The sequence below is a fragment of the Strigops habroptila genome, chromosome 1, assembly GCF_004027225.2.
Source record: "Strigops habroptila isolate Jane chromosome 1, bStrHab1.2.pri, whole genome shotgun sequence".
In the NCBI taxonomy this organism is placed as follows: Eukaryota; Metazoa; Chordata; class Aves; order Psittaciformes; family Psittacidae; genus Strigops; species Strigops habroptila.
Window position 1 is genome coordinate 122,550,540 of NC_044277.2, and position 27,828 is coordinate 122,578,367.

The 27,828-nt window shown below is 44.1% G+C and overlaps 3 protein-coding genes across 10 annotated transcripts in view; 2 read left to right on the forward strand and 1 right to left on the reverse strand.

Annotated features, from left to right (window-relative positions):
• Positions 1-1,026: 1,026 nt before the first annotated feature.
• TFPI2 (tissue factor pathway inhibitor 2) lies at positions 1,027-11,386 on the reverse strand. Of its 3 annotated transcripts, none has more exons than XM_030492370.1 (6): positions 10,908-11,386; positions 10,626-10,805; positions 10,052-10,228; positions 8,639-8,812; positions 3,720-3,853; positions 1,027-1,346 (listed from the first exon to the last, which is right to left on the reverse strand). In XM_030492370.1, the coding sequence occupies exons 1-5, from the start codon at positions 10,987-10,989 to the stop codon at positions 3,738-3,740; spliced, it is 729 nt and encodes a 242-aa protein (XP_030348230.1). In that variant the 5' UTR covers positions 10,990-11,386; the 3' UTR covers positions 1,027-1,346; positions 3,720-3,737. The 3 variants fall into 3 exon arrangements, with proteins under 3 accessions (XP_030348230.1, XP_030348222.1, XP_030348237.1); XM_030492362.1 differs by having other exon boundaries at positions 10,052-10,231; positions 10,908-11,339; XM_030492377.1 differs by lacking the exons at positions 1,027-1,346; positions 3,720-3,853 and adding an exon at positions 5,238-6,304 and having other exon boundaries at positions 10,052-10,231; positions 10,908-11,325.
• On the forward strand, positions 10,735-18,284 carry LOC115610614 (guanine nucleotide-binding protein G(I)/G(S)/G(O) subunit gamma-11). Of its 6 annotated transcripts, none has more exons than XM_030492417.1 (3): positions 10,735-10,868; positions 14,727-14,830; positions 17,843-18,284. In XM_030492417.1, exons 2-3 carry the CDS (start codon positions 14,735-14,737, stop codon positions 17,966-17,968), a joined length of 222 nt encoding a protein of 73 aa, XP_030348277.1. In that variant the 5' UTR covers positions 10,735-10,868; positions 14,727-14,734; the 3' UTR covers positions 17,969-18,284. The 6 variants fall into 6 exon arrangements, with proteins under 6 accessions (XP_030348277.1, XP_030348295.1, XP_030348286.1 ...); XM_030492435.1 differs by having other exon boundaries at positions 10,740-10,915; XM_030492426.1 differs by lacking the exon at positions 10,735-10,868 and adding an exon at positions 14,020-14,251.
• Positions 18,285-18,426: 142 nt separating this feature from the next.
• LOC115607319 (probable acyl-CoA dehydrogenase 6) overlaps positions 18,427-27,828 on the forward strand; it is an 84,514-nt gene continuing 75,112 nt past the window's right edge. Inside the window, 1 exon segment of the mRNA XM_030484517.1 lies at positions 18,427-18,513. Coding sequence (XP_030340377.1) covers positions 18,427-18,513 — 87 coding nt within the window.

Genomic DNA, 27,828 nt, shown 5'->3' on the forward strand with positions numbered 1-27,828 from the left:
GAAAGTGATAAACCGAGAAAAAAATAAAATCAGCGTTTTAAAGAAGAAAACTCCATCCAAAATGCTACTGAGTGCTCACTATCACATTCAAAGGCATAATTCTGCCTGTTGAGGATAGAAATATAAACTACAGGCGTCTGTTCAAAAATGAGGCAATAAAGAGTTGGATGATTCTCTGTCAGCTCCATTGCAATAGGTTTGGAAAGAGCTTCTTTATTGTATGTCTGGAGATCAAGATCAGCTTTCCATTAGCATAACTGCAGAGTACAGCTTGTAATCTTTTTTCAGTCTCAGTTTGGAAAAAGAAAATACAAAATTGAAAACCAGAATGAGTTCTACTTCAGTGACACTTTTTTTCAAGTGTTTGTAGCTTTAAATAGTTTTATGAGAATTACAAATTATTGTGATTCATACTGCACAGTTTTGTTTTAGTACTGCTTAGGTTAATTCACACTAGAAGGATGTAAAATTGTTATTATGAGATCAGTTTAGGAATGCAGATTAATTGCCAGTACAAAAGTGACACTTAAAACAGGTATCTACTAATGTATAATATATCAGAAGGAAGAATATCCAAGTTATCTGATGATTTTAAGCCAAACTAAGGAGATTTAAAAATGCCTCCTTCGACATAAACCAACCTCTAATTATCATAGAATCATAGAATAATTCTATTCCTTCTGATATGTTATACAACAGTAGACACCTATTCTAAGTGTCACTTTCATAACAGTGACATAATTATCTGAATATTGCTTTAGATTTTAAAAAAAGATTCTTGAAAAATTTAGTTTTGAGAAAACCTTATCAAGGAAATGCCTTTAATATTAGAACAGAATTTTCCAGCATTTTTATATAACAAGCCTCATAGCAGTTTTGGTCCTAATCCCATTTGAAGACATACTGGAGCAAAGAAATGAGTTAGTTTCCTTTCCCACCTGAAAGGAACCTATTGCCCTACCAGAGCACACAATCATTCACATCATACATCCAGCAACCGTGTGAGCACTGAAATAAAGGTCGGGATTTTTTTGCTTAGCCTTGGTTTATTTATTTGCTTGCACGCACTGACGAACATTGACAAAGAGCTCAGGTAAATCAGATACATGTGCTTATGCTTGTGCAGGAGGATGCTTCTCTGTGCAAGAATATGTTTCTGCACTTCAAGGAGGTTATTGGAGCCTTTGGACTCACTCCAGGACTTGTTGAAATCATGGTAGAGTGCCTCTGGCTGGCACAGCAGGAAATGTACAGGCTCCTTGTGCTCCAGTGCAGCAGCCAGGATCCATGAGAGCAGTAAATACCGTTTGTAATCACTGTTTTTCTCATCAGACTTCCCTCCCACTCTAAGAGAGAAAAAAAAGGGGGCGGGCGAAAAGTCTTGCTAGTCTTACTACTTTCTACTGGAGGCATTTTTACAAAGTTTTTTTTTTTTAACGTTAGTAAAACTCAAAATTTTCCTTGTTGAAAACTAGTGTGATGATGGAAAGCTTTTTTCTGGTTTGATAATGAGGTATATTTTTCACCCTTTACTCTCTTGACTCTTTTAAATAGCTTTTATTAGTATAATCTATCCTCTTTATCTTGCTTCCCACACACAGAGAGAAAAATACCCCATAGAGAATAGTGTTCATACGCATTTATTAGTTACTATGAGTTTTATGCTTTAAAAAATTTAAACATGCATTGCCATCTTAGAAAAGACACTGCATTCTTGCTGCTTGCTAAGCAAGTAGTACCTTACCTCCAAGAAACCTCACTGAGCAAAAACATTGTAATTCAGCTGCCAGGTATATGAAAGAATTCAATCTGTACTGAATACATTAAGGCCTTTAATGAGGATCTAGCATGAGAAAAAAATAAGGCTTAATATCACTATATGCTCACCAGCTTGAAGTTTGGCCCTGTCAAGTGAGACAATGTGATGTACTTTGAGTTCAAATTGCATTTAAAACCCTTCACACAAAAGCAATAAGGCACCTAATCAGATGCGCCTGAAAGAGCAGCCATTTTGCCCACATTCATCTGAAATTGTGGTCAGTAAAAAGGGAACCTTCATTAGTGTGTTTTATTCCTACATAATAGGTACAATGTTTTACATTTCATAAATTAGTCTTTAACTTGCCTGAACTCTCGATCTTTTATGCATAGTTCAGACATGAGCTGGGAATGCTCCTTCCTCTGGCATTTATTTGGAAATCACAGCTCGTGATCAGTTGCTGACACTTCAAACAGCATGCTTTTATTCATCTTGTTTACATAGGGGTTTTTTTTAATACCACTGCTGTTCATTAGGCCTTATATACTACAATCAACACCCTTTCTCCTCAGCAATTAAGTAATTTATCAGATGATAGACATTTCTGTACAGGACCACCATACACTGAAAAATTAGGCTTGCTTCAACAGAAGCAAGTATCTCTGAGCTAATTATCACCAGTGACAGTCTTTCTTTCTAGAAAGATAATGAGGCAGATTGTGCTTTCAATAACACTAATGTAAACGCATAATAATTCTGGCACATTGGCTATGTGGTTCTTCCAGATTCACATAACCATAGCTGGACTGCATTTATCTAGTAGAACAGACTTAACCCTGCCCGGATCCACAACAGCTGCCCTCAGCAGTACAGATGACTTCAAATTTAGGTACAGGATCTTCCACCTCTGATCTAAGACATGAGTTCAGTGATATTATTATTGTTGTTATTAATGTGGCCCATCGTGTCTTTTTTTTTTTTTTTTTAATAACTGTTGTAAGTTTTCCACCCTCTCAGCTGACAAGAAGCAATAGAGGAAACAGGACACTTCTGGCAGTAAGAAGTCTGGCTCCAGGTATACAAACCAAATTTATCACTGTTTTACTCCTAAAGTATGAAACAGTGAGAAAGCCATTTGGTTAAATCACAGTTAAAATGAGATATGGTGACATTTTTCTTGTCATCATTTAATCTTATCAATTACAAAAAAAAAAAAAAAAAGTGTTTCCACATGGAACTTTTTTCTTTTTTTTTTGACACTTAAAATTCCACTAAAAGATGAAACCACTCCTCCACTCTGGAAACACTTTACAAAGCAATTCCTTGAGTATTGTCACAGATTAAGGATGACGAAGCAGCACAGATTTTCATCTTTATAGCCTTCAATATAGTTCTTCACAAGATATCACTACAAAAAGAACTGGAATTATGGGTCACAATGGAAAGTTAAAGAGCTGTGATGTTCTATGCAATGAATGGAGTTAAATCAAATCTGCTTATTTCAGCAACCACCTTTCAGTGACACATATGACTGTCCCATGCAAATCACTAGTCATGAGTTTCAGTGGAGGTTTGCCTATGCAAGACAAGATGAACCCAGCTGATTATAATCACTGCTTCCCTCCTCTGCAGTAGAAATTTGCGCTGTGACACATGATACCAGCTGCTGGACACTGGCTACTATAATAAAAGTTAATTTGCAGGATGGTATGGGCTGCATTAATTTTCAACATGGCAAAATGCTAACAGTTGACCCAACCTTGGGCCAGTGTTGTTTCATCAGCAAACTGAAAAAGGAAGTAAGTCATGAGTCATATAAAATGCTGTAGATGATAATTATTTCGATTAGTCAAAGTCACAGGAGTCTGAAGGGGTATTAGAGTAACATGAGAACATGAAGCAAAAGCAGCACAGAGGCAGCTGAAATTCTTTGCAGCTAAATAGAGATTAAGGCATTTACCTAGAAAGAAGATATAATTCATACAAAGTGGAATAGGTTCATTAAGGGACTGAAAGAACGTTCCACAGCCTTCCCCTTTCCTCTTCTTTCCCCCAGTCCTCCAGAATACTCTGCAGCCTGCTCAGTAGAAAACCCTGCAAGAATTACAGATGGTTTAGGTTAAATTTCTGATTGGTATCAGGTAGAAAAGGGGTTAAACCCCAAGCCTCTTATATTTCACTGAGTACCCTAGCCGTAAACCCTTGGGTTTGGAATTGTATTCAAGAAAAAAAAGAGCATGTGGAACAGCCACAATACAAAAGGCCACAGTGCCTGCTGTGGAACCCTGGATGGAGTCCAGTCCATCAAGACAGCTATTGCGAAGCCCTGAAGAGGGCATGAGCAGATTATCAAACTCTTGGATCCCTTCCAGGACACTAGCTGGGTACCACACTAGCCAGGACATGTAGTGACATGTGATCAGGCACAAAAATCTGAGACCAGAAGAGTCAAAGTGAGATGGAGGTACTCTCAGATTTTGGGCTCCCTTTAAATTGCAGGTACTTTGTATCCCACCTCAAGATGCTCCTAAAAAGCCAAAGGCTCATAGATGTAAGGAGTAATAGTCCATTTCTCAAATGTGTTACCAGAGATTATACCCCACAGTGGTGCTGTTAAAAGATAGCCACAATTAAAAACAGTGTTTAAACTGAACTTTGACTTCTGAAACAGGCTTGTGAGTTTTTAAGTCATGGTCAGAAATCTGCAACAAATGCAGCTGGGGTCACTCAAATGATAGTGCTGTGTATGAAAAAATATTCAGAGGGACACTCTGGGCTGCTGCTCTAAGCAGCATGGCCAAAATCCACAGTCTGAGGGAAGGGACATGGGTAGCCCCTGTCTCCCACAGGGAGGTTAGATTGGCCCCGTTTCTGTTAGAAGGCTGGTTACCAGAGAAGAGGTTTTGGACAAACAAACAAAACTGTCAGATTCTGCACTAAACATTGGATTAATATAAGATTTTTTGAGATCAAGAACCAGAAATTGAGTGGTAGAAAGACTATGGAAAGCACAGACAACTGCTTTAATTGAAAATTCAGTGGCGAGAGAAAAAAAAATCAGTGAGAAAAACAAATGCTGACTAGCTTCCCCATCATGTTCCACCTCTGAAATGGGGACAAAGCACACACCTGAAATTTTCTAACTGAAAGCCAATGTCATTTCAAGCAAATAGCCCGCTATCCACACAAAAGCTCTTCAGATAGTGTAACATCAAACAGGAGACCCAGCAGCAGACAATGAGCTTAACTAAGCACCCCTTTGAGAGCAGCTCTCTCAGGAGAGCCAGCTGAGCCATAAAAACTGCTGGCGATGAATGACATCAATGCAATTTACTGGCTTTCTTCACATAAAGACCTCAGCGTAAGGAAATGATTTAAGAGACAACTAAACTCTGCTAGAGTCATAATTAGTAAATAATAGGTTCCATTACACGTATTGGTGTATACAACTAATTCAGGATAATGACAGAACAAGCTCTCCTTTTTTCCCCAAAAACATTTTATTAACATTACTTATGAATTTGTATTTAGAAAACATTGTAGGTGAAATTAATTGAAATTCAGTTATGGCTCAAATACAAAACATAAAAGAAGGTGCAATAATATCAACATAAGTATAATCTACCACAAGAAATACAACAGTGCCTCAAAAGAGGGATTACATGAGATTTGCAGAAGCTTCTGCTTTTCTGCTTTAACAGCCACTGCATAAACACAAACATCAAGATCCTCAGCAGATATAATCAGCATAGCTCTGCTAAAATCAATAAAAATATGCAGATTTCTGCCAGACAAGGATCTGGAGTGCAACTTAGCAGAAATTTCAAATGTCATGAAAAAGTAATGGTAATGTTTCCATTTTAATACTCAGGTAGCTTACTCATTGCGTTTGTCAAGTGTTTTTTCTGAAAGCCTTGACTATGAACGTAACTGTAAAGGACGGCCTACTTTAATGATAGAGATGAAGTATGTAAAATGGCAGGGCAATAAATCTCTGAGTACACTTTTGAAAGGTTTCTTTTCTTTAGTAAGCAGAGAATGCTAAAAAAAAAAAAATATTAAAAAACCAAAAAAAATCCATGGTAGAGATTTCTCTCTGTCCTCTCCTTAGTTATACTAAGGGACAATTGATTTTTCAAATCTTATTTGTAAAAACTGAAATATTTTCCCAAGGCAGTAGTAACATTCCCCCACAAAAACATGGAAATCTAAACACCTGGCTTTGCCAAAGTATTACTGCAAAGACAACAGAGCAGAAGAACCAAACTTAGGTTCATTCTTCTTCTATTAAATGCAGTTCCTTATAAAGTATAATTTGGAAATAAAAAGCAGTTCTGAAAGACAGAACTATGTCAGTGTATAAACTGTGTGGAAACTATCTTACAAAAGAAGAAAGTGGAATCAAAAGAAGGTGTTTAAAACGTCCAAGTGTACATCAGCTTTAAGACTTTGGGTTGTATGTCTGAGGTTTTTTAATCAGTTTTCTCATCATTTTTTTGCGGAATACATTCGTTGGCTTGTTGATTCCTGGTTTCTGAGTCCCTGCTAAGAAAGCAAAGGAAGCAGTTAGGAAAACAGTATGACAAAACTATTACTACTCTTTACTGTTTGGTTATTTTGGGGGTGGGAGGGTGTTATATTATGCTGTTTAAGCAGTTGATCCAATAATAACAAATGTATCAGAAACTGTAAAATGTGTTCTGGACACCCTATTCTCACACACTGTAAGGTTTCCAATGTGTCAACCTTTGGCACTAGAGCCCTACTTTGCTGTTCTTTTCCTCAGCAAGCACCAAAGTATTTTCCAGCTGTTTTGCAGTGACAGCAAAATGGAAGTAAACACAGTGCTCTATTGGGGGTGGGGGGGGTGGGAAAAATGATTGTTACTGCATCTCTCAGAACAACAGTGAATTTAAATCTAAAATGTAACGAGTGCTTGTGGGAGACAAAAAGGTAAAATTATTCAGGTTTCTGCACAGAACTGGGTTTCACACAGAAGCCTCAAAGACATTTGGGTTAACTCTAGAATAATGTTTACAAGGGCTACATGAAATGTGTGAGTGCAGTTGAGAATACAAATACTTTGCAAATTTGACTGAAAATCTTTATCTTTATGCTACCAATCTACCCGCAGACAGAGCCCCTGTGGCCAGTGACCAATCGTTTCACTGTCACCCCAACATATTTATTTTCTTTTCCAAAATAAACTGTTTAAAAATGAAATTAATCAGAAAAGTTTTAATTCCAAAAGCTATGGATAGATTTAAACAGCAGTTGTATATTTGCCCAGTGAAGGTCAACTGATTTCAACTTGAGACTCCAAAAGGAACAGGAAAGATAATGGGGAGGGAATTGTGGGAGTGGAAGAGAGGGAGTGGCTTAAGTTGCCTGGAAGATTTGCTTAATGCTGTGGTACACTCCCAAGCTATAGAAATGAATATGTATAGCACAACATTAATTAGCACCAATTATCCCCTTAACTATGGGCTTTGGTTATACCAAGCCTTACTGAATTGTGAAATCCACAAGTTGGTGAAAAAGCTTGTAGGAGATCCTTTATGTTTGGCTATACGGTGCTCTAGTTGAGAAAGACAGCATTTCCTTCTGTTTTCCACAAAAGAGTGAGGAAGGAAGGAAAAACCCCCAGGTGGATCTGGCTGGGTGTAGGCAGTGGCAGAGCACAGAAGTGAGACACTGAAGAGGCAGTTTCCTTCCTCCTCCTTCTCTCTGCACACTTAGGCTGAAGCCTGGCCCTACCATTTTCCAGGTAGTAATATATGCAAATTAGATAATCACAAGCACCTCAGATAGACTTAACTATTAAAGACTCTCTTATAATACTAGAATGGCAGAGACACACTCAGGCTTGTCACCCACAGAAATATTACTGTCATGACTAACTGGCAGACAACATTTTTACTCCTGAGCACTGTGCTCAGCGTGCAATCCTTGCCACAGCCCTGGATTTACAGCCCAGAACTAAAGAATCACATCCTGATTTAAGCCTTCTGACTACACATCTTAAGTACTGAAGTACTTGGACCCTGTGCATCTCTTAGAGCTACTTTTTGGCTTTTTTTCTTTTCTTTTCCAAAGGCATGCTAGCTACAGCCTTTTTTTTTTTTTTCCTGTTAGTATCAACTGTTTAAATGCTGTGCTGGCTCTGCTTCCTGCGTGCTCTAGGAATGAACATATAACCATGCGTTTCTTTCTCTCATTGATTTACACATCAAATGAATTAAACTAGAGTACTAAAACTTCAGATAGCTGGTATGAAAATATGACTGCAGGTAAAAGCACAACTGTTTTGGCTTCCAAGCACAGCCAAATTTGAACAAAACAATTAAGAAAAATCAATTATCATTCCCAATCCTTCCCCCCACAGACACAGAAACAGCACAACTGATGAGGCAGAAATCTTTAGTAATGGAATGGGAAATGGGAACAGGCAGCAGGGAATCAGGGGAAGGTGGTAACTGCTGAAAATGCGAAGGAAAACAGTAAATTTATTTCACAACTCACTTTAATCCTACTTAAAAATATCTAGAAGAAAATGATACCTTAATTAGTGTTCATGCTGGTAGTGAACAGTTTAAACAGTTTATTCCTTGTGGGCTCTAGTAAATTAATTTGTCTCTTTGTGTGCCCCTCTCTACACTTCATTTAAAAATGGTGTAATCATCCCACATCACACAGTTTTTGTCAGAAGGATTTAGTGTTGCATCTCAATTTTTCCTGCATTTGAAAATATGGAGTCCAAAATGCAAAAAACGTACACTTGTAGCAAGCCAAGGTGAGTAAAAGCATGCTGTGAGTACCTCTTACTGGTATTTGAATTGCTTTATCTGCTTGTGACTGACAAAATACAAACAATCTTACCTTTTCTGCAGACATTGTAGCAATCCATCTCAGTAACGAAGTTATTGGCATTTCCACCACAGCCGGTATATCTGAACTCCTTACATGATTTAGTCTTGGTGTCATAGTAATAGCGAGGCACAGAAGAAGAACACAGTCCTTCATCCTTTGGGCTATAGCATAGCGAGGGACCAGCTTGAAAAACAGATGGGATAAAAAAAAAAAAAAAGAGAGAGAGAGAAAAAAATAAATTACATAAATGTAATCTCTATGCCAAGGCTTCTTAACATTTACCCTGCAATAAATTTTGTGGCTAAACATTCTTCCCATTGAATTGACATGACTGTTACCAGTGACTTCAGAGACCTCCTACATCATATTCCTCTGAGTTACGAAATTGAGAAAGCAATGAACAGACCCAGAAAATAGGATTACCATCCCACAAGTGAAATTTATCAGCTTTCCCCATTTGTGGTGCCATACATACAATAGCTGAGATATTCACACAGTATCTAACAATATATAACGATATATAACAATAATTCTAGTGGAAAGACCTCTGTAGAGGAAAAAGGCATTATTTTCTTTATCCTTGCTATGATTTTGCCAGCAAATCCTGCCCACTTGCAGCAAAAAGTACAAGCCCATCACTTTCTTCACAAAAATCATATTTCATTTTGCCTCAGAAAAAGTTTCCTTTCTTGCTGCAGACCTTTTATCAATTTATTGGATGTGCAATAGAGAAAAATAATTTAGCATTCACCTAAGAGGATGATGACAATCTGTCATCAGCCAAACATAACTGTCTCATCAAACACTAATAAAGCTTAGGCAGTGACAGTTTTTATACATTCTGGTAGATCTTTCTTCTTCAGAGATCCTATCTCACACTGGATATTAACCTGGTTATTTATGACAATACAGCTACAGTCACCTGCCATAATTACCACCTTTCTTCTTTAAAGCTCATATGGAAAGACAGTGAAGAGTCATGCCAGGGAAAAAACTTCTACCACAAATTGAGCTGTTGAGTGCCAAAGATCCAAGTCACCCAACACCATCTCTCAGACCTGAATTTTAGAAAGGCTTTATATCGCTTCCCTGAACGTGATTGCCACAACATCTCACACATCTGCCTCAACAACATAGATCTCCGACCTTATTTCCCTTCAGATTACACATGTACAGCTCTCTAGAAGTCAAGAGGTCAGTTGGGTGCAGCCGTGGGGATATTTAAGGTCACAGTAAACCAACACGGCTCAATAACAGCAGAGACAAGTGACTCAAAAATCTGCAGGCAATATAAACATCTGCTTCACAGAAGTCTTCAAAAATACCATTGTACAGGTATCCAGAGGAAACCACCAAATAAAATATCATCTTCAGGTCGCTTTCAAACCATCTATTTTATTAAAAACTTGGAACAACCATTACTTTTCTCTGGCAGACAGTAGTCCACACAAGACTGCAAATCTCTGAAGTTGTTGCCATTTCCATAACAGCCACCATAGATGAACTCCTCACACCTCATTGAGCTCAAGTTAAAGGCATATCTTCTTAGATGACTCCTGCAAGGTCCTCCATCAGCCTCCATCCGGCATAATTTGGGTACTTCTGCAAGAAATATAATTTCACCCTCTGTAAACCCTTTGTGCTCCCCATACTGAACACCATGGTAGTGGAGACTACACTATTACTCTGGCCGCAGGCAAGTCCCTGCTTGTCCCACTACCTATTCTTTAATAAAGTGGGAAAAGACTTCAGGGAGAAATTCAATGCATTAATTAGCAGTTAGGTTTCTCTGCGTCAGGGAGAAGCTGCAACAGGCAGGAGTGACCGATGAGGTGGGTGCAAAGCATCCCACGAGCAGTACACACACCACCACCACCCCCAGTGCTCGCAGAGGCACCTCCAGCCCCCGCCACCCTGGGGGCACTCCAAGGAACTGGGCCCCGACGGGTCAGCCCCCGGGACCGGGGAGGGTGGCGGGGCCGATCCCCGGACTCACTCTTGATGGTCCAGCAGCTCTTCTCGCAGTCTTCAAGAGTGAGGAAGTTGTTGGCGTTGCCGTGGCAGCCGCCGTAGGTGAACTCCTGACAGCTCTGCGTGTACCTGTCGTAGTACCAGCGCGGCACCAGGGCGCGGCAGGGCCCGTCATCCGGGGGCAGCAGGCAGAGGCGCTGCTTCTCTGCGGGAGACACCAGTGAACGGGGCTGAAGCCACCTCGGCGGCGGAGGAGGCCCCGGCCCCGGTAGCCGCCCGTGGGGTCCCGCCGAGCGCCCGCTCCTACCTGTGAGGGTGCGCGGGGCCAGGGCCGCGCAGGCCAGCGGCAGCAGCAGCGCGGGCAGAGGAAGGCGGCAGCCGGCGGCCATGTCGCGGCGGTGGCTGGCGGGTGGGTGGGTGGCAGCGGGGTCCCGGCAGCGACGGTGCTGCCCGGCCCGACGACAGCGCTTTATATGCGCCGGGGCGGCTTCCCTGTGCCGCCTCCCTCCTTGCGCATGTGGTGGGAGGGGAAGGTCTGATTCAGCGGGGCAGCAGCTCCCGGTGACCCGGCCGTCACCGGGGCGCGGCAAACTGCGCGCCTGCGTGAGCCCAAGCGTCGAGGGGCGCGGGCAGCCCCCGCCCCGCCGCCGTCGGGGTCCCACGGTTGGGGGAGCAGCCGGGGCCGGGCGGAGGGTTCTCCGCTGCGGAGCTGGCAGGGGTCCACAGCTGTCCCGTCCCCGTCCGTGTATTCCCGTCCCCCCCCGAGCCCCTCACATTACGGGATGATGCTCAAAGAACATTTCCTGTTAATCACGGGGAAATCCGGGACGGGCCACTTAGCGAAAGTTCTCTCCCCCCTCGCCGTCGCCCCCATGGTGGCCGCTCCCTGTTCGGAGGCTCCGGGCAAGGGGCGGCGGGACCCTGAAACCCAATCTTGGGACCCTCCGGAAGGTCCTGACTCAGCCGGGTCAAGTACAGGCAGTGCCGCTAGAGATATCACCAACAAACCCACGTTACTACTTTAATACCTTTGTGTATAACGCCAATGAACTTGAGAAAACTAAGGCATCGTCGGCTGGTTTGGGCTCCCGGGAAATCCGAGGGGCTGAATGGTTGAAATCTCTGGCCAGTTCAAAGAGAGCTGGGTTTCAGGAAATATCATGACTTGTTTTATTCCGTAGATTTTAACCCCACCAGGTAATCCGGTGTGATCTGGGGGAGGAGGGGGTAAGCAGAGAACCGCATACTTTCCCTCTCTAATCTATTAGAGACATTACATTAATTAGTGTTTACTCCAGATTTACTACAGTAAGGGAGATAAGAGTGGCTGCAAATTAGGCGCTCTATAGATAACAATAAACTAATCTGATCTCCTATTGTTCTCCTCCGCTCCCTTTCCAGCAACCGTGCTGGGCCCCAGTCCTTCAGGCAGGCACTGCCCTCGATGGGATTGTGATACAGGGCCCTGGAAATCTGTGGCCTGCAGGAAAGAAGCCACAATCTGTACAGGCTAAAAGGAGGAGGAACTTCATACCAATCTGATTATTTCAGGAACTGACTTTCTCTCCATGGCTTCTCTGCTTTTCTTCTACTGTGGAGGATTACAACCTAGTTTTCTGATATAATTTTATTTTTCATAAAGCCAAGAAAAGGAGCAAATTTAATCCCTACCCTGCCTATGTGGCCTCTGAGAAGCTATGAACGGCACCTATCCCTCCTTCTTCAGCACTGTTCCTTTTTTTAGAATCCCCAGTTGCCAAAGGATAAGTGGGTGCTTTAGTGAAAAAAAAAAGGTACAGTTTGAGGCATCACCAAAGGACACATCTGCCATGTTTTAGAATCTTATAGCTACAACTGTTAGCAACAAGTGTCCTCATTTTTAGGGGTTTGTTCAGCTTATTAAGCACAGCAACTGGTATAAAGCTTATGTCCCTCTGGTAGGAAAGAACACACAAACAAGACACATTTTATATTTCCAGAAAAAAAAGTCAAAAGGCTGTCTTTCTAATATTAGGAAACTCTCAAGTGATTTTAATATGACTAGAGTGATATCCTTTAGTTTTCATTGGATTTTGTTGGAATTGCAGTGAAAGTCATTGAAATGCCACTTTAAACAACAGCAGCAAAATGAATGCTGTCATGCAAATAACATTTTCCCTATTTCCCATTTCCTCTGTGCACATACACATCAAAGTTTGAGCTGAACCCACCTCTCCATCAGTGCTGCAACAGAGTGCAGTGTTTATTCAGCAGCTTCTTCGCTGGAACAGCAAAGCTCACTTAGATTAGGCTAATATCTGTAAAAATGGATGAACTAGAGTAGAAGAACTAGCACAGCAAGTGGTATGAAGTCCTTTACTCGCTGCCATCAGTGGAGCTAGTCACGTCAGCAGACAGCTCACCATTTCAGGGTCATCAATACCAAGCTGCAGCTGTCCGTCCCACCCGAACCACATTAACTGTGTGCCAGAGCCCACCATCAGCTCACTCCTGCACCCTACACCTGTCACCACCACCCCACGCACTCTCTGCCTCTCTGCACCACAGTGTTTCTGCTCCCACCAACAGGCCTGGCTCCCTGGAGCCCCTGGTCTGCCAGCTCCTTCCTCCCCTTTTGTCTGGCACCAGGACCAGCAGCTGGTGGGGTTTGGGGATGCAGCTGCCAGTCTAGATGATGGGGTTGTAGAAGTTGCATACCAACAACTGAGAAGTGAGAGATAATAGCCAGAGGGAGGGGAAGACGAACTGATTTTAGTTAGCTGCCTAAATAAAACAAATGCAAAGCCCAAAAGCACTGTAGGAGCAGCAGTGGAGAAGAAAGATATAGATCTTGCATGCTGCTGACAGCTGCTTACATCTGGTGAGTGGGAAGAGTAGAAAGGAATGTCTGTAAGTGGAAAAGCCAGAGGTGGAAATAGGGAGGTGTGAGTGGCTATAAGGACCTTTGAAGTGCCAGATAACAGAAGGACTCAACAGGCCCATTTTAATGGCCTGCAGCTCTGTTCAGTTTAAAAGGTCATGAATTCTGCTTCCACTGGTATTGCAGGAGAGCAGCTGTTAGGATCAGAAGATGCACAGGGGACCACCTTGTTTCAAAAAAGCATAGTGCCCTATTTGGGATCTAGACCTCGAAAGTCCAAGCAGCCACAGGAGAAGAATTTCCTAGCTCCTTTTGTGTTTTCTGAACCCATCACTCCCCTTATGGGGAGTGCTCCATCCTCAACACCAGTTGACTCCATGACTCCAGAGACACTTGCTGCAGGCTGGGCACAACAGCCCTCTCATGCACAGCTGCAATTCTGTTTTGCAGACATAGCTACCAACAAAAGTTGCTGCCTACTACTGACAGGCTGGCCGTCTGCCGAGACACTTGACCTGAGAGTGGTTCCTTCCCCTCTCCACCTTTTAATCCAGTCCATTTGTAGTTGTAATGCACAAGTATGGAGGAATGTGCCCATGCAAACTACCTGCTGCTGCCTTAGCTGCTGGGCAGAGGAGCACGGAGCCCAGGAATGCTGGTGTTGGAGGCAAACAAGAATCACCGCGAGGGCCAGGAGGAGCAGAAGGAGGTAGCAGGGGACCAAGACCTCACTGCTGGGCCAAAACACTGGGCCGACCTTGCTGCTTTTGCCCCACGGTGGTTGTGAAGCGGTAGGGGAAATGCCGACACCGGAGGACCGCTGCAGCTCCCTGCTCCTGCCGCCGGCTGCCCCTCGGGAGGCCGGGCGGCGGGGCCGAGCGCCCTGCCCAGGGCCGCTCCGGAGTGGCCGGACCCTCCCTGTGCAGGCAGGGCCCGTGTCAACGCCTCGGCGGCCCGGCAGCGGGGCCGGGGCCGGCGGCGGGCTCTAATCCGGTTAGGGGGGATTAGTGTGGCTGTTTAAAGGCCGGGGAAGGGGCGCCAGGCGCGCCGGGGAGGAAGCGGCCGCCGCGGAGCAGCGGGGCAGCCCGGACGGCACCGTGTAAGTGAGCCCAGGGGCGGGCCAGGGCGGCCGTCCCACCACCTCGCCGTCCCGCCGTCCCACCGTCCCACCGTCCCACCGCCCCGCGCCCGCCCGGGGGCTCCGGCCCTGGCGCCCTCGCTGCCCAGAGGTAACCCTGTCCCCTTCCTCCCTCTGCGCTTTGGCAGTGTAGACGATGCCAGCCATCAACATCGAGGACCTGAGCGAGAAGGACAAACTGAAAATGGAAGTGGAGCAGCTCCGGAAAGAAGTGAAGCTGGAGAGGCAGCCGGTGAGTGGCCGCGGAGAAAGGCTGTCCGGCCGCCGGGGCGGACGGCAGCGCCGAGGCCGGAGCGGGGAGAAGCCGTTACTCCCCGGGCGGGCTACGGGGGCTTATACGGCGCCCGGAGGGGGGGAAAGGGAGCACGTCGGGCAGGCGGCGGGGCCGGGTGCGGCGGCCCAAGCGCAGAGCCGGAATGCCCCGTACCTCCGAGGCGGGCCCGGCGGAGGCAGGGGCAGCGGGGCTTGGGGAGCCGCTTCGCTGGACAGCCCTGATACGGCCGCGCTTTGCACCGGCGGGTCCTGTCAGCCTCTTTGGGGCCGGGACCGGGGACGGCGCTGGCGACGTTTCACCGCTAGTGCCGTGCAGGAGCGCTGGTCCTTCATGGGGGTGGCCGTGGAGCGGGGGGAAGGGGCGCGCCGTCCCCGGGACAAGGCGCGCGAGGGGCCGACACGGGCCTGCCGGCTGCGGCTGCTCCCGTTGCATTTGGCGCCTGTGGCTTCTCCTCCCTTGCGAGTTCCTGGAGCCCAGTGCCAACACAAAGCAGCCTTCCCTGGCGAGGGAGGAGCGCGCCAAGCTCAATTCCCCTCCTCTATAAAACGCGTTGAGACTTGGCAGTGCCAGGTGAGGGGGTGCTGTGCGGCGGGAAGCCTTCCTAGGGCACCGCTCCCTGTCCCCTTACTGCTCCCGTCCCGTCCCGTCCGGGACCGCACCGCACCCGCGGAGTTGAGGGAGAAGCTGCGGGGCTGCGGCCGCCCTCTCCCCTCTCACGGCAGGCTCCAGGGCAGAGGGCAGGATCCAGGGAGTGCTGGTGCTGGGCCTCCGTCCATCCATCCATCCATCCATCCATCCATCCATCCATCCATCCATCCATCCTGCCTCGCCTGATAGAAACACTGGACTTTGAGTCATTCACACTGATCGTTCCTTTCTGCAGGTGAAATGGTGTCCACTGGAAATTTTGTATTTTTGCACATTTTCTATAGATGAAAGACATGCAGGACTGATCTCGCTGCATGATAAAACTAATACTAATTTTCTTTAATATTCTTTTTTTTTTTTTTTTATTCTGCATGCCAATATAAGCAAACTACATCTGAACAAACACTTCTAGTTAGGACTAAAAATACCTTTATATGAGGGCATCAGTGGCATTAGTCACGTTGGTGAAATTGCACGTCTAGGTGTTTAGCCCGTAAAATAAGAAAGCCACATGAAGTTTTAGCTGTCAGGTATCAGTGACTGTGGATGTTACAGTACAGTCTAAAGCTCCAGCAGTACTGAGGGCTCCAGAACCAAGTACTGTAGATGTCTGTGTCATCTCTCAGAGAGCTCCCGAACAACTGAAATACACTCTGTAGGATGTACAGATTTTGATTTTAATAATAATTTAAAATTCTTGCCTATTTTTCAAAAGCCTGATCACTTCAGGAAAATGAGTATTTTCAAATCACCTGTAGTAAAGCGCAGACAACATCTTCAATTTTAATAGTACATTATAGAGGAAGTCTCACTGTGAGAATGTAATCTGTGTTGTGGTTGTCACGGTCCCCTGGTACCTGTATGGCTATTACAGGGACAGGGAAATGCGGAAGCCACACTTCTGTTGTTACCAAAAGTAAAAACACTTTGCCAAAGTTTTCTTGACCCTTTTCTATACATTTACAGCACTAAGAGAAAATGTTCTTTTGAATAATTTTTCAAATTAATTAAAGTGTCTGAATGTGTATTTAAGCAGGCATTTTTTTTTTATATGTGAAAAAGACCCTCATAGTGCTGACTGAAGTAAAATAAACCATGGTCCTGCAAACACCTTGCAGCACAACTTTACGACAGTATGAGGCATGAGTAACAGGATTTGTATGTCCAAATTCTTTGCTGTAAGGCAGCTAGAAGTAGTTAGACCTTATTTTATGCATCACTTAATTGGGAACTAACACTGAGTTCTTTCTGGTGGCTTAAAGCTTAATTTTGCACAGGCCACACTCTGTTGGTCTCTAATACAGCAGGTAAATTCATTGGTTCTCTTGTTATGATTTTACCTATGGAGTAAAATATAATTAACAAAGAAGGCGGGAGGCCTTAAATTAGAAATACTAGTCATCTGGTGGCCTGGCCAGCAGCTGGTTCCTGCTGCTGACTCTGCACTGCTGTGCCTCTGCAGGATTACGGGTGGGAAGGAAGGAGGTGGGGACAGAGTCAGGAGCCTGACCTCAGACATGTCACGTATTTGAGCACCTAAGGACAGTTCCTGCTGACAGGGAAGGGAAACTGAGAGGTGTGCATGGACAAGGATCCTCTAGAGCTGGTGGGATTTGCTTGTGCACCCTCAGGCTCCACTGGCACTGTCACTATATGTGCTGCATGCGCTCCCTCCTGTCTCAGTGAACAAAACTAAACCCATTTCTTCTTCCTAGGCGGGTTTTCTGTGGGCTTACCTACACCAGTGCTAACCTACTATGAGTGTCAAGCAGAGTGTCATGCATATTATGCTCTCTTGTAACACAACAGGCTGTTTTATTAACCGTTGGTCAAAATAACCCCAGGTAACCTGTAAGTAAATTGTCTTTACCAGTCAGATCTTTACTCCCATTCAAGACCCTATGGTAGCTATTATAGAACCGCAAGGTGAGAACTTGTATTACCACTGAAAAATCATTGCTGAATGCTTTGTTTGGGAAAAACACTTGAAGTTATATCGACTTTGAAATTGAATTGAAAGTTCTCAATCTTGAACCCATTGACCAGAAGTCATGCTGATGCTGATGGAGGGTGTGATCCACATCTTAAAACCCTTTTATTGTTTTATTTTAAATAAAAAAAAGCCAGTTTAACTATGCAGCAAGTACTGTTCTGAGCGGCATACACATTCCCAGTGGTACTCACACGTTCTGTGAACACTGGGCTGTAAAAAAGTGGAAGGAAGCTGAGTCTGCACATGCTTAGTGCTGGCTTTGTGCTCAGATCTTGTGTATTTGATTGGGATGTGCACGGTAACGCTGCTTCTCTGTTCTTTGTCACGAGGTGTCCAAGTGCTCTGAAGAGATCAAGAACTACATCGAGGAGCGCTCGGGGGAGGATCCGCTGGTAAAGGGGGTTCCCGAGGACAAGAACCCCTTCAAGGAGAAGGGAGGCTGTGTCATCGCTTAGGGAAACCCAATCCGGCGCCTGCGATCGGTGCAGACACTTGTACCCATAGGGAGTCACTAGCGTGTCCCCACCGCCGCCGGTCCGTGTTGAACGAGCACAGGAGCGGATTTCTAATTTTTTCTTAAATCCTTTTCCTCACAAAAATAAAGAACCTTCTCACCCGAAAGCAGCCGAGCCCCGCGTCGCTCGCTCGGCAGAGCCGGCTGCCCCTGACACCGGCCTGGCCGGCTCCTTTCGCTTCGCGGCGCCGCTTTCGCCACCCGTTTATCGGTCGCTTCATGGCTGTTCGCTGTCATTAAAGAAAACCTGTCGGTAACCGGAGAGCATGCCGTGGCTTGCAGCGGGGCAGAGGAGCTGGGGGCGGGACGGGGCGGTGCAGTGCTGTCGTTAAGGCTCGCCGGGCCAGGCGGCGGCCCTCTCCCCGCGGAGCGGAGGGGACCGGGCAGGTGCCGGTGACCATGGCGCTGGGCGGCGGCGGGCGCTGGGCGGCGGGATGCGTCGGTGACAGGCCGCAGCACCACGACTTGCGAGCGGTCCTTAGGAAGGTACCGGAGCCGGGGGAGGCGGCGGGGCACCCAGCTGGAGAGCAACCGGGGCCAGGCCAGCGAGCCGCCCGGAGCGGCTCTGGTTGTGTTCAAAGAAGTAAAACTTCTCCCTGCCAGTGTCCCAAACGAAGCCATGTGCTCCCCGCGTGTGACACCGGCGCTGCCAGGGGTGGGCCCAGTCCCGCGGATGGGGGCACCGTGTGCTGTCCCTGCCAGCCGCAAGGTGAAGGGATGTTTGTGGCTGCAGAGCACGAGAAAAGGCAGAAGAGGGGCCATCTGTCATTGTGCCCTTGCCAGAAGGGGAGTAACGGCAGGTTCCTGTAAAACCGAACCATAAATCAAGAGGAAAGGAGGCACTTTGGTAAGGTGTACATTGAATGCCAAGTGATAACCTGCAAGTAAAGGTGGTGGTGGTGAACTCTGTATGTTCCCAGCAGTGAAGACAGTGTCACCTGTAGAAGACTGTGGTATAATTAAAGCACACCTATCAGTTGGAGAATTAAGTGATTGGGAGATAGAAAGTGCTGGTGTGGTGCATGCTGTGGGGCTGTGTCTGCCTTTAAACTATAAACTGATGAGAAGCGCTGGAGTTCAGTATCTACTACAAGGAGTAAAAAGTGTTATCGCAGCAACTGGAACCGGTTCCAATTGGAGCAAGCAGGAAGTGCCTTCAGAGGTAGGTGTTACAGAATGTAAGGCCTTGGCCCTGATTTACTGGTGGGTAAGTTTACAAGTTCTAGCTGGTGATGCAGGGCTCTGCTGCAGCTTTTTAAAACCAGTATGCGCTGAGTTGCCAGGTATCCTATATGGCTATTTCTGAGTCGTGTGAATTTTACCCTTCCCCCCCTCCCCAGGAATTAACTTTCACACATTCCAGCGTTGAAACAAGACAGCACAAAGGCCATTTATTTAATCAAGTTTTCTATCACTAAAAGGAGGCCTCTTATCATTGAGCTTTAGCAGTTGTAGGTTCATCATCTCTGTTATAAAAAAGAAACCAGAGCACTAAGGAAAAAAGATGTATGGCCAGTCTGTTTCCTAAGAAACCAGTTTCATTAGTTTAAATTCTTGCGCCCTTCTGCAAAACAGAAATAAGCTGCCAGAAGAAGAATCAGTAGGACAAGTTGGAAATGAATCCTCCTCTCTCACCTGGATTAATAGTGCAGGATTTTGTGGCTAATACCACAATGCCAAATTTGTGCTGATGTCCTCTGGAGCAAACCTTTGCTCTGTGTATCTGTGGAGTCATCTGCCCAATAAACTTGTTCCCTGGCATGCTGTTACCTGCCCAGGCACTACAGCTGCATTAGTGAATAATCAATGTCCTTCTGAAATGCAGAGGACAAGGCCAGACCTTATGAAGGAAGTAATACAGATCTGGAAGATTTTAAAGTCCTGCTTTGTCACAGATAAGTTAAGGCACACATTGTTTTGTACCTCAAGTGTTTGCAGCTGTGTGTTTACTGAGGGATCAGATGTAAAGGGAGAGGGGGGGAAGTGGCTGTATTAGTATCTGCTGGTGTTGTGCTTGCTGCTGTGCTGTATGTCACAATGCATTTCTTTACAAATACAAATATTTCTCTCCTTGTTTTTATTCCCCCTATGCCTGTTAAATTGTAGCTAACAGTATGCTCTACCTTGCTGGGTTTAGTGCAGATAATTGTACTGGGGGCTAAGAAGGAATATGATGCTATGTTTACCGCACAAATCCCTGTGATGAATAAATTGTAGAAGATATTACAGTAAGCAATATAAGCCCAGTTTTATCATTGTCCTTTATTTTACTAAATGCTTGTGTAGCACTTACTTTAGATTTTATCTGATCACATAGCAGGAAAAAAAAAAATCCATCAGTTTATGTCAAATCCAGTCTGATGTTGTTCACCCCAAAGGTTCTAGCAATCAATTTTTGCATAAGTTAAGCCTGTCCCCAATGACTTTAGGATAAACTGAAAAGTCTTCAGGAGAGAATGACCGCTCCGGATCTGTAACACATTTTAAGTGTACCTGTTACATAATTTGAGACATTCTTTCCACTAGCTAAATCCAGATGCAGCTACCAGAGAAATCGGAGAAATGAGCAGGGCAATTCCATGAGTGAGAACTGTTATTTGTCTCCATCAATTGTATTTTTTAATCTATTAAATTAGTGTATTTTAAATGATCTGTAATTTTCCAATTGTTCTGAGCAGGATGAGGAAGAGACTCTTATAATTCCATGGGACTGTTTTTAGCAAGGGTATTGAAATAACCCTGTGAGTGGTTTCCTTTACAACTTTATAGGTCACCACCCTTCCTCTTGGAAATTGAAAACTAACTTTTCCTTAACTTGTTGAACAATGCTTGCAGTGCACTGCTATCCTACAGCTTGCTGCAGTATTTAGATTACAATATAACTGGCTTGAAAGAAAAAGATTTAACCTACTTTGTTTGTGTATGCATAGCAGTATGCATACACATATGAAATATATACATGCTGTCTGTTTTTCTTTTCCTCTGGCATTAGTAGTAAGAGGCTTTGGGAAATAGCTTTGAAAAGGATTGACATATATTTTGCTAGAGTTGCATGTAATACAAATGAGATTTAATTTATTCTTAGTGGTGACTTGGTCTATTTATGCTGTATTACATCTCTGTAGGATAAGGGGGATTTCACCTGCGGCAGTGAGATTCCACCAAAGGACAACACTACCTCATTTGCCACTCTTGGCTTGTATGTCACGAGTTTCTGTTTACTAATATATGTATTTTTACAAGATTTAAAGCCCCTTCATATTAGAGCACACAGGATCTGAACTGAATATTGACGTTCATTGTAACTTTCCAGTAAAATTACTGTAAATTCTCTGTCAAAAGAATATGGCTCTTCTTGACCTTCTTCAAAACACAGAAGGGTGACCATCATTGCCACTCGAGCACCTTGAATTGAGTTGATTTATTATATTTATAACAAATCATAAAAAAAAGTCACTGAACAGCAAAGTAGTAGGTTGATGGTGTCATAAATAAATCACTTAGAAGTTGGTCCTTCACTAAATTGGGAGGGAGAAAAGACACATAGCTGAATCTACAAAACACCTGACTTGCATCTGTAATTTTAAATCCTTATTTATCAGGCACCCAAGGTAAAAGTTGTGGGAAGGTGGCAGTTAAAAATTGTGACGTTAATAAGGCTCACAGATTTTGCACTGAGTGCCCTTCTGAGGGAAGCAAAATGTATTTCCAGATTAGGGGGAATTTGCAATAGCCTTTGTGTCTGACTGAGATACAATATAAACATTTTGGGGCCAGTTCTCTTGCTGGTATAGATAAACACGCAATATCCCTGCCAAGAATTTTTGGTGGTAATTTAACCGAGAGAAAATTTTCATAATAGATTTTTGTTGTTATTGGAAGGGGCAGCTGTGATATACCACAGCAATAAGCGGAACTATCGCATACATTCACTAGTTCTCTACCAAGAGCTTCTTTTAAATCGGTTCAGGAGAGTAGAAGAGGCAAGAAAAAAAAAAAAAAAAAGAGCTTCAATAGTCAAACAAGCTCTATAAGTTTTTTCTGACAATCAGAATAATGTCACTTAATGTACAAATACTTCATCGTGTAGCAAAAATGCAGTAAAGGCAATTATATAAGCAATGCTCTTATTTGTTACTCAGAGTAGTGCATATATCTGAGATTGCAGTTGCTGTGTCCAAACATTGGATTTTTTTTCCTACTCCATATTAATGTTAGAACACATTTCCACTGCATCTAGTTAGACTTTTCAAAGAGCATCTTTTAGTAGAACTATGGCTCGGGTCTAGGTATTATATTGCTTTATCATTGTCACATCCGATTGAATTAGACATTACAGTTACACACTTCTCAGAGTCAACTAAAGTCATGTCTTAATAAGCAGTTTATGACTAGTAAACAGCTGGGGTTTATATAGGTGTTGCCACGACTGTTCAGAAAATGTAACTTTGCTTAAATCTTTTTTATGTCACATTTGCTTGAAATGTACAATTAAATCTCTTCCCCTTCCCGTGCACCCATACTGATGAATGTGACATCTCACAGCCAGGCGTCAGGGTGTTCTGAAAGCTCAGCTGTGTTTCAGCTTGCTTTGCTCTGGACTTTGAATTTCTGGGAGTTGGTTTTGGGGTTTTTTTTGTTTGGTTTTTCCTCTCTGGGCTCAGGAGGAGAGTAAAGCCTACATCCAGGTGCAGTCCTTGCAGATGAAATTTGATAGATGAATACTGGTAGGTTAAACAAGGAGACTTCCAGGATGCTTGGTATGCTGCTTAAAATTATTTCCTGTTACGTGGCCAGGCTTGTACATCTAGACAGCAGTTGTTACATTTTCAATGTCCTTTAAGAGCCAGAGATCCCCGGTCACTAGCCCTTGGTAACACCAACTGATCTGTATGTACCCTAAGATAGATTTCAATGACAAGTTTTTAACTTCTCATTGAAAACTTAGAGCATTAGTTTGTCTGTAGCAGTAAGGACAGGCCTGCTAATGTTAAGTATTTCCGGAAATGCCATTATATCTGCAATCTGTTGTTTTATATATGGCAGCCTTCAAAATACGCCATGAAAACTTGAGAGGGGGGAAAATGGTATGGGTGACATACTGTGCTCCTGAAAGTGCCATAAGTGTCTGAAATGGTGAGATGCAGAGATTCTAAGGAGAAAGGAGTAGTGGGGAAGCCGAATTGTTGCACCTGAAGCTGTTCCTGCCCATGCTGTGTGTCAGGCCACCTGGGGAGAATGTGCTGTGTGAAAGCTAAGGGACAGAAAGGCTGGAGTATGGTGTATGCTCTGAGGAACTCCTGACCATGCCTGGTCAGATGTGGTCTCTAGCACTGCTGCAGAACCAGCAAGATTTTGTCTGTCATGAGGAGCCTTCTTTCTCCTCTGTCAGCATTGCCCAGTCCTGCTGTTGGGCAAGAGGCTGGGTTGGAGAAGTGCTGCAGTGTTTTGGGAGCAGAGCTGCTCTTCAGGCACATTTTGGAGGGTTTCTCAGGAGCAGGTCCTCTCAGACCTGTTGTCACAAGCATTGCTGTTACAAGTGTGCAGTGGGATAAGCACAGTATGTTGTGATTACATTTTTGAAGGCGGAATAGGAAATTAGTCATTATGGATTTCCACTCTATCAACAGCTTCAATTTCGACTTTCAATTTGTCATTCTCCATCTTCCTTCTACTCTTCTCCTTTTCACTTTTCCTAATAATCATCTAAGGGGGAAAAGTGTCTCATTCCTCAGGGAAAGGTTAACCTAGGCTCAGTTCTCAGGTCCTGGACTAGGCCTTTTATTTTCTTAGCATGGTGATGATGTGTGCCCTCTGGTTCAGCAGTGAGGCTTCCAGATGTGCCAGCAGCTGCACAGGGTGGGGAGACAGTGCATACTTCTGCATTCCCCGGTGATCTTGTAGGTTTTTAGATTTTTGGTAAGCATTGGCAGAAGCATTGTGATTGATTCAGAATTTGAGTTTTTTTGTTTCCTGGAGTAAAAACTGTAGCCAGATGTATGGGACAAAGTGACTTGCAGTATTTGGATTTTTGAACCAGTTATCAGCTTTACTTTATGTATTAGGTATGTTGTGAGGACCTGTGTTGCAGTGAAAGCGAAGAAACACAATGATTTAAGAAGAATCATGTCTAGTTACCTCCAAATGAACAGACCAGGCAAAATTGCAGAACACTCATAAAGTATATGCCTTTATTTTATTTTTTTTTTTTCCCTGCTTTTCCCTGAAAAATCAGATTTTGTAAAAATAGATGAGGACAGGTATGTTTTATTATATAAAATATGCTGCCAACTCTTATGCTAGAGCTTTTCCCTCTGCTATTTTTTTTTCCCCTTTAAGAAAGAGAAAATTTAATTTAGTAACAGTTTGTTCTTGTATTTGCTGACCTCTGCAGTCTTTGGTATCCAGTGCTGTAGCAGATTTCACAATTCCTTTGTTGCCTGTGGCATGACTTAATTGAAGGTACAAAAAGAAATTGTAGTGCTCTAATTAATCAATTTTAAATATGTCTTCCCATTTCAGCCATATGTTTTGCAGCACACAGGAAATTTTTCTGATTTTCTCTCATATGAGCCTACTGAATATTGTTTTTAAATCCACTAGAAGCTTCTCTAGAGGCTCAGCTCTGGCCACAGCTATGTGCAAATGGCAGTGGAGAAACCCAGATGTGAGCCAACATGTTATCTACCCCTTTGAACTGGCTTTATAGTGCAAAGCTGGAATTACTTTTTTTCCTTAATTTTTAATGTCTCAAGCTTACACACTGCCCACTGGGAAAAGGGGAAAGTTAAACAACGTGAAATCCGTGTGTCTTTATATCTAAGTGCGCACAAGCACAGAGAAGGTTCAGGGGTCACAGGTAACGTACCCAACATAGTTGATGTGTCTTTATTCTGTCAAGTGCTTAGTACATGTACAAGCAAAATAAAAGATCAGCAATGTAGTCCACGGAAAAAGAGGGTGGTGATCATTAAGTGCCTGCTGTGGAGCCCATGCTTAGCCAGGTACTTCAGGGTGGTCCTAACCTTATCTTTGTGTAATCCCACCAAGGCAGGGGGACTAGCAACGTGTTTAAATAGGGTAGGTGGAACCATTATTTTGCTTTTCAACATCTGTTTTAGGTTTTTAGGTGTGGAATTAAATAACAGAGAAAATATAGTTGTATTTGACTTGGCTTTCCTTATTTCTTTTTAATAATATCTTCTGGTGGGTTGAGATGTCCTTTCCATCCAGCAGGTTTGTTGGCTGTTTTTTTTCACTGAGTGGGTCACATCTTGCCCTGCAGGCTCTGTGTAAAGTGGTCAGGATCTGACACACACAATGCATGAAAAGTTGGGGAGACCAAAAAGCTTAAAAAGCTTAAGTCCAAATTACTTCATTTTAATTAAATGAATATTCTGCCTTTAGGATTTTTTTTTTTCCCCTCTCTCTTCTCTCCTGCTGAGTGTTTTTCACAGCATCATGAAATGAATGTCTACACTTCAGTTGAACTTCTTCAGTTCAACCCTGTATCATTGTGGAAAACATTTTCTTAGCTTGTTCCCAGCAACAGTCTGATGACAGCTCAGAGTGCAGAGGTTTCCCTATCATCATTGAGGCCCAGTCCCAAATCCTGTATTCAAATAGGGTAAATTCCTAAGTCACAACCAGAAGAAAGTGCACTAAATAACTGTGTATGATCAGGCCAGGTTAGCACTGCAGGGAACGCTTCCTGCCTGCTGTGTGGTTAAATCATCTTTGTGTTGTGGGGTTATTTTTAACCTGTTGTGGTCTTCTAAGTTACACACTGCCTCTGGTTCTGCACATGACATTATTGGAGCCTGTACAACTGCCTCTTCTGCTGGGGCGCTGACTGCTGCTGGTCCAGGCTTGCCACCACCAGGCTGGGTGATCTGGGCACTTGGGAAGCTCCCGGCTCCACTAGGTCTCTTAGCATGTGTCATGGGGACTGGAAGCATAGGAGCAGCTGCTGTGCCGGAGTGCTGGAGGGACCTCATGAATGCAGGAGGGACAGCATCACTCTCTCCGCAGCCTCTCTAGTAGGTGTCAGCTTCAAGGAGCTGACCGCCTTCTCTCACTTACCTGGATTTGTCCTGGTTCTGTCCTGAATCTGTTTCCACATCCCAGTCTCCTTCCGTGCCCCCTTTCCCTAACCTTCTGAAGATCATTACTGGGAAAGGATTGGCCGCCAAATTTTGGTTAGGGCTTTGGAGGAGTTGTGAGTAGTTGAGGAGGGCCATGGCCTATAAGCCCAGACGCAAGAAGAAGCAGGGAATATACATTGGAAAAGTCACTCTGCTGTGCTTGGGATAGAATCATAGAATGCTTAGGGTTGGAAAGGACCTTAAGATCATCCAACCCCCCTGCCGAGGGCAGGGGCACCTCACACTAGACCATGTCGCCCAAGGCTCTGTCCACCCTGACCTTGAACACTGCCAATGTTGGAGCATTCATTGCAGGGGGGAGCAATTCACCACTGCCAGGTGGAGCATTCACCACATCTTTGGGCAACCTGTTCCAGTGCCTCACCACCCTCACAGTAAAGAACTTCTTCCATACATCTAAGCTGAACTTCCCCTGTTTCAGTTTGAACCCATTACCCCTTGTCCTATTGCTACAGACCCTGATGAAGAGTCCCTCTCCAACATCTTTGTAGGCCCCCTTCAGATACTGGAAGGCTGCTATGAGGTCTCCACGCAGCTTCTCTTCTCCAGGCTTAACAGCCTCAATTTTCTCAGCCTGTCTTCATACGGGAGGTGCTCCAGCCCCTTATCATCCTTGTGGTCCTCCTCTGGACGTGTGAGTCTCAGAGGGACCCAGACAGAGACCAATATATGGGAAATTAACAGCTGCTGTTTGGATGTGTAAGGCCTTCTGAGGAGCAGGTGAGAGGACCCGCACGGGCTGCGGTGTGGCAGCCAGCAAGGAGCTCTCTGATGGGGTCCTGTCTGCCTTGCAGCCACGGCATGGGTTTTGGTGGCCAGATTTGGTAGTACCCATGGATTGCCCTTGGGTTTGACCACCTCAGCTTTGCCTTACATCTTGCTACAGCACTGGCTCGTCCTCAGCCCTGGTGTTCCTGGGATGCTGAGTTGTTTTGCAGAGCAGTTGTTTCTGCTGGTGGTTGTGAGAAAAAAAAAAAAAAGAAAACCTGCAAGGACAAATGTTTTGCAGGCTGTTAATTATTTTCTGTAGTTATTGTGGGTGTCAAAGATGGGGCTCTCTGGTCTGTTACCTCCTTCCTTTCAAGTCAGTGTATTGCTAATGTCTAGATATAACCAGTGAAGAACTGTCATTAGTGGTCTGTCGCTTATTTATTTGGTTTTTTTAATTTAAGATACCATTAATTGTGTCATTTTTTATTATATTAATAGAGCTAAGTTTAATTACTGTAACTTGATTTAAAGGAAAAAGATCCTTCTTGTAACATAATATGGTACAGTTATGTGGCACGACTAAATCCATTTAATCTTTTTAATATGAAATACAATTTTCTCAGATATTCTCTGTTGCTTTTCTACTAAGTAAGTCTAATCTCAGTTTAGGTGTAACTCAGGAAATTTTACTCAAAATTTCTATTACTTTGTAAGAATTCAGTTTATTTTTTTCTTTTCAAGATTCATCATCTTGTTAATTGTGTGCTGAAATATACTACTACTATACAGTATTATAAAGGGTAGGTATAAGAGATACTGCATGTAGAAGTAGTATGGCCTTTAATTTCTGATGCGAATTGCTTGAGAGAAGGTAAACTTGCTGGTGAATAATGGAAAGAAGTCTCTAATTGCTGTAAAAGACATC

Bases quoted from the DNA above. Each gene is read 5' to 3' on its own strand.
- LOC115610614 (XM_030492417.1), top strand. From the start codon at position 14,735: ATGCCAGCCATCAACATCGAGGACCTGAGCGAGAAGGACAAACTGAAA. The intron at 14,831-17,842 runs GTGAGTGGCCGC...CTTTGTCACGAG, and splicing joins TGAAGCTGGAGAGGCAGCCG to GTGTCCAAGTGCTCTGAAGA.
- TFPI2 (XM_030492362.1), bottom strand. From the start codon at position 10,989: ATGGCCGCCGGCTGCCGCCTTCCTCTGCCCGCGCTGCTGCTGCCGCTG. The intron at 10,232-10,625 runs GTGAGTCCGGGG...TATTTCTTGCAG, and splicing joins GAGCTGCTGGACCATCAAGA to AAGTACCCAAATTATGCCGG. The intron at 3,854-8,638 runs GTAAGATTGTTT...TAATTCTTGCAG, and splicing joins CTACAATGTCTGCAGAAAAG to GGTTTTCTACTGAGCAGGCT.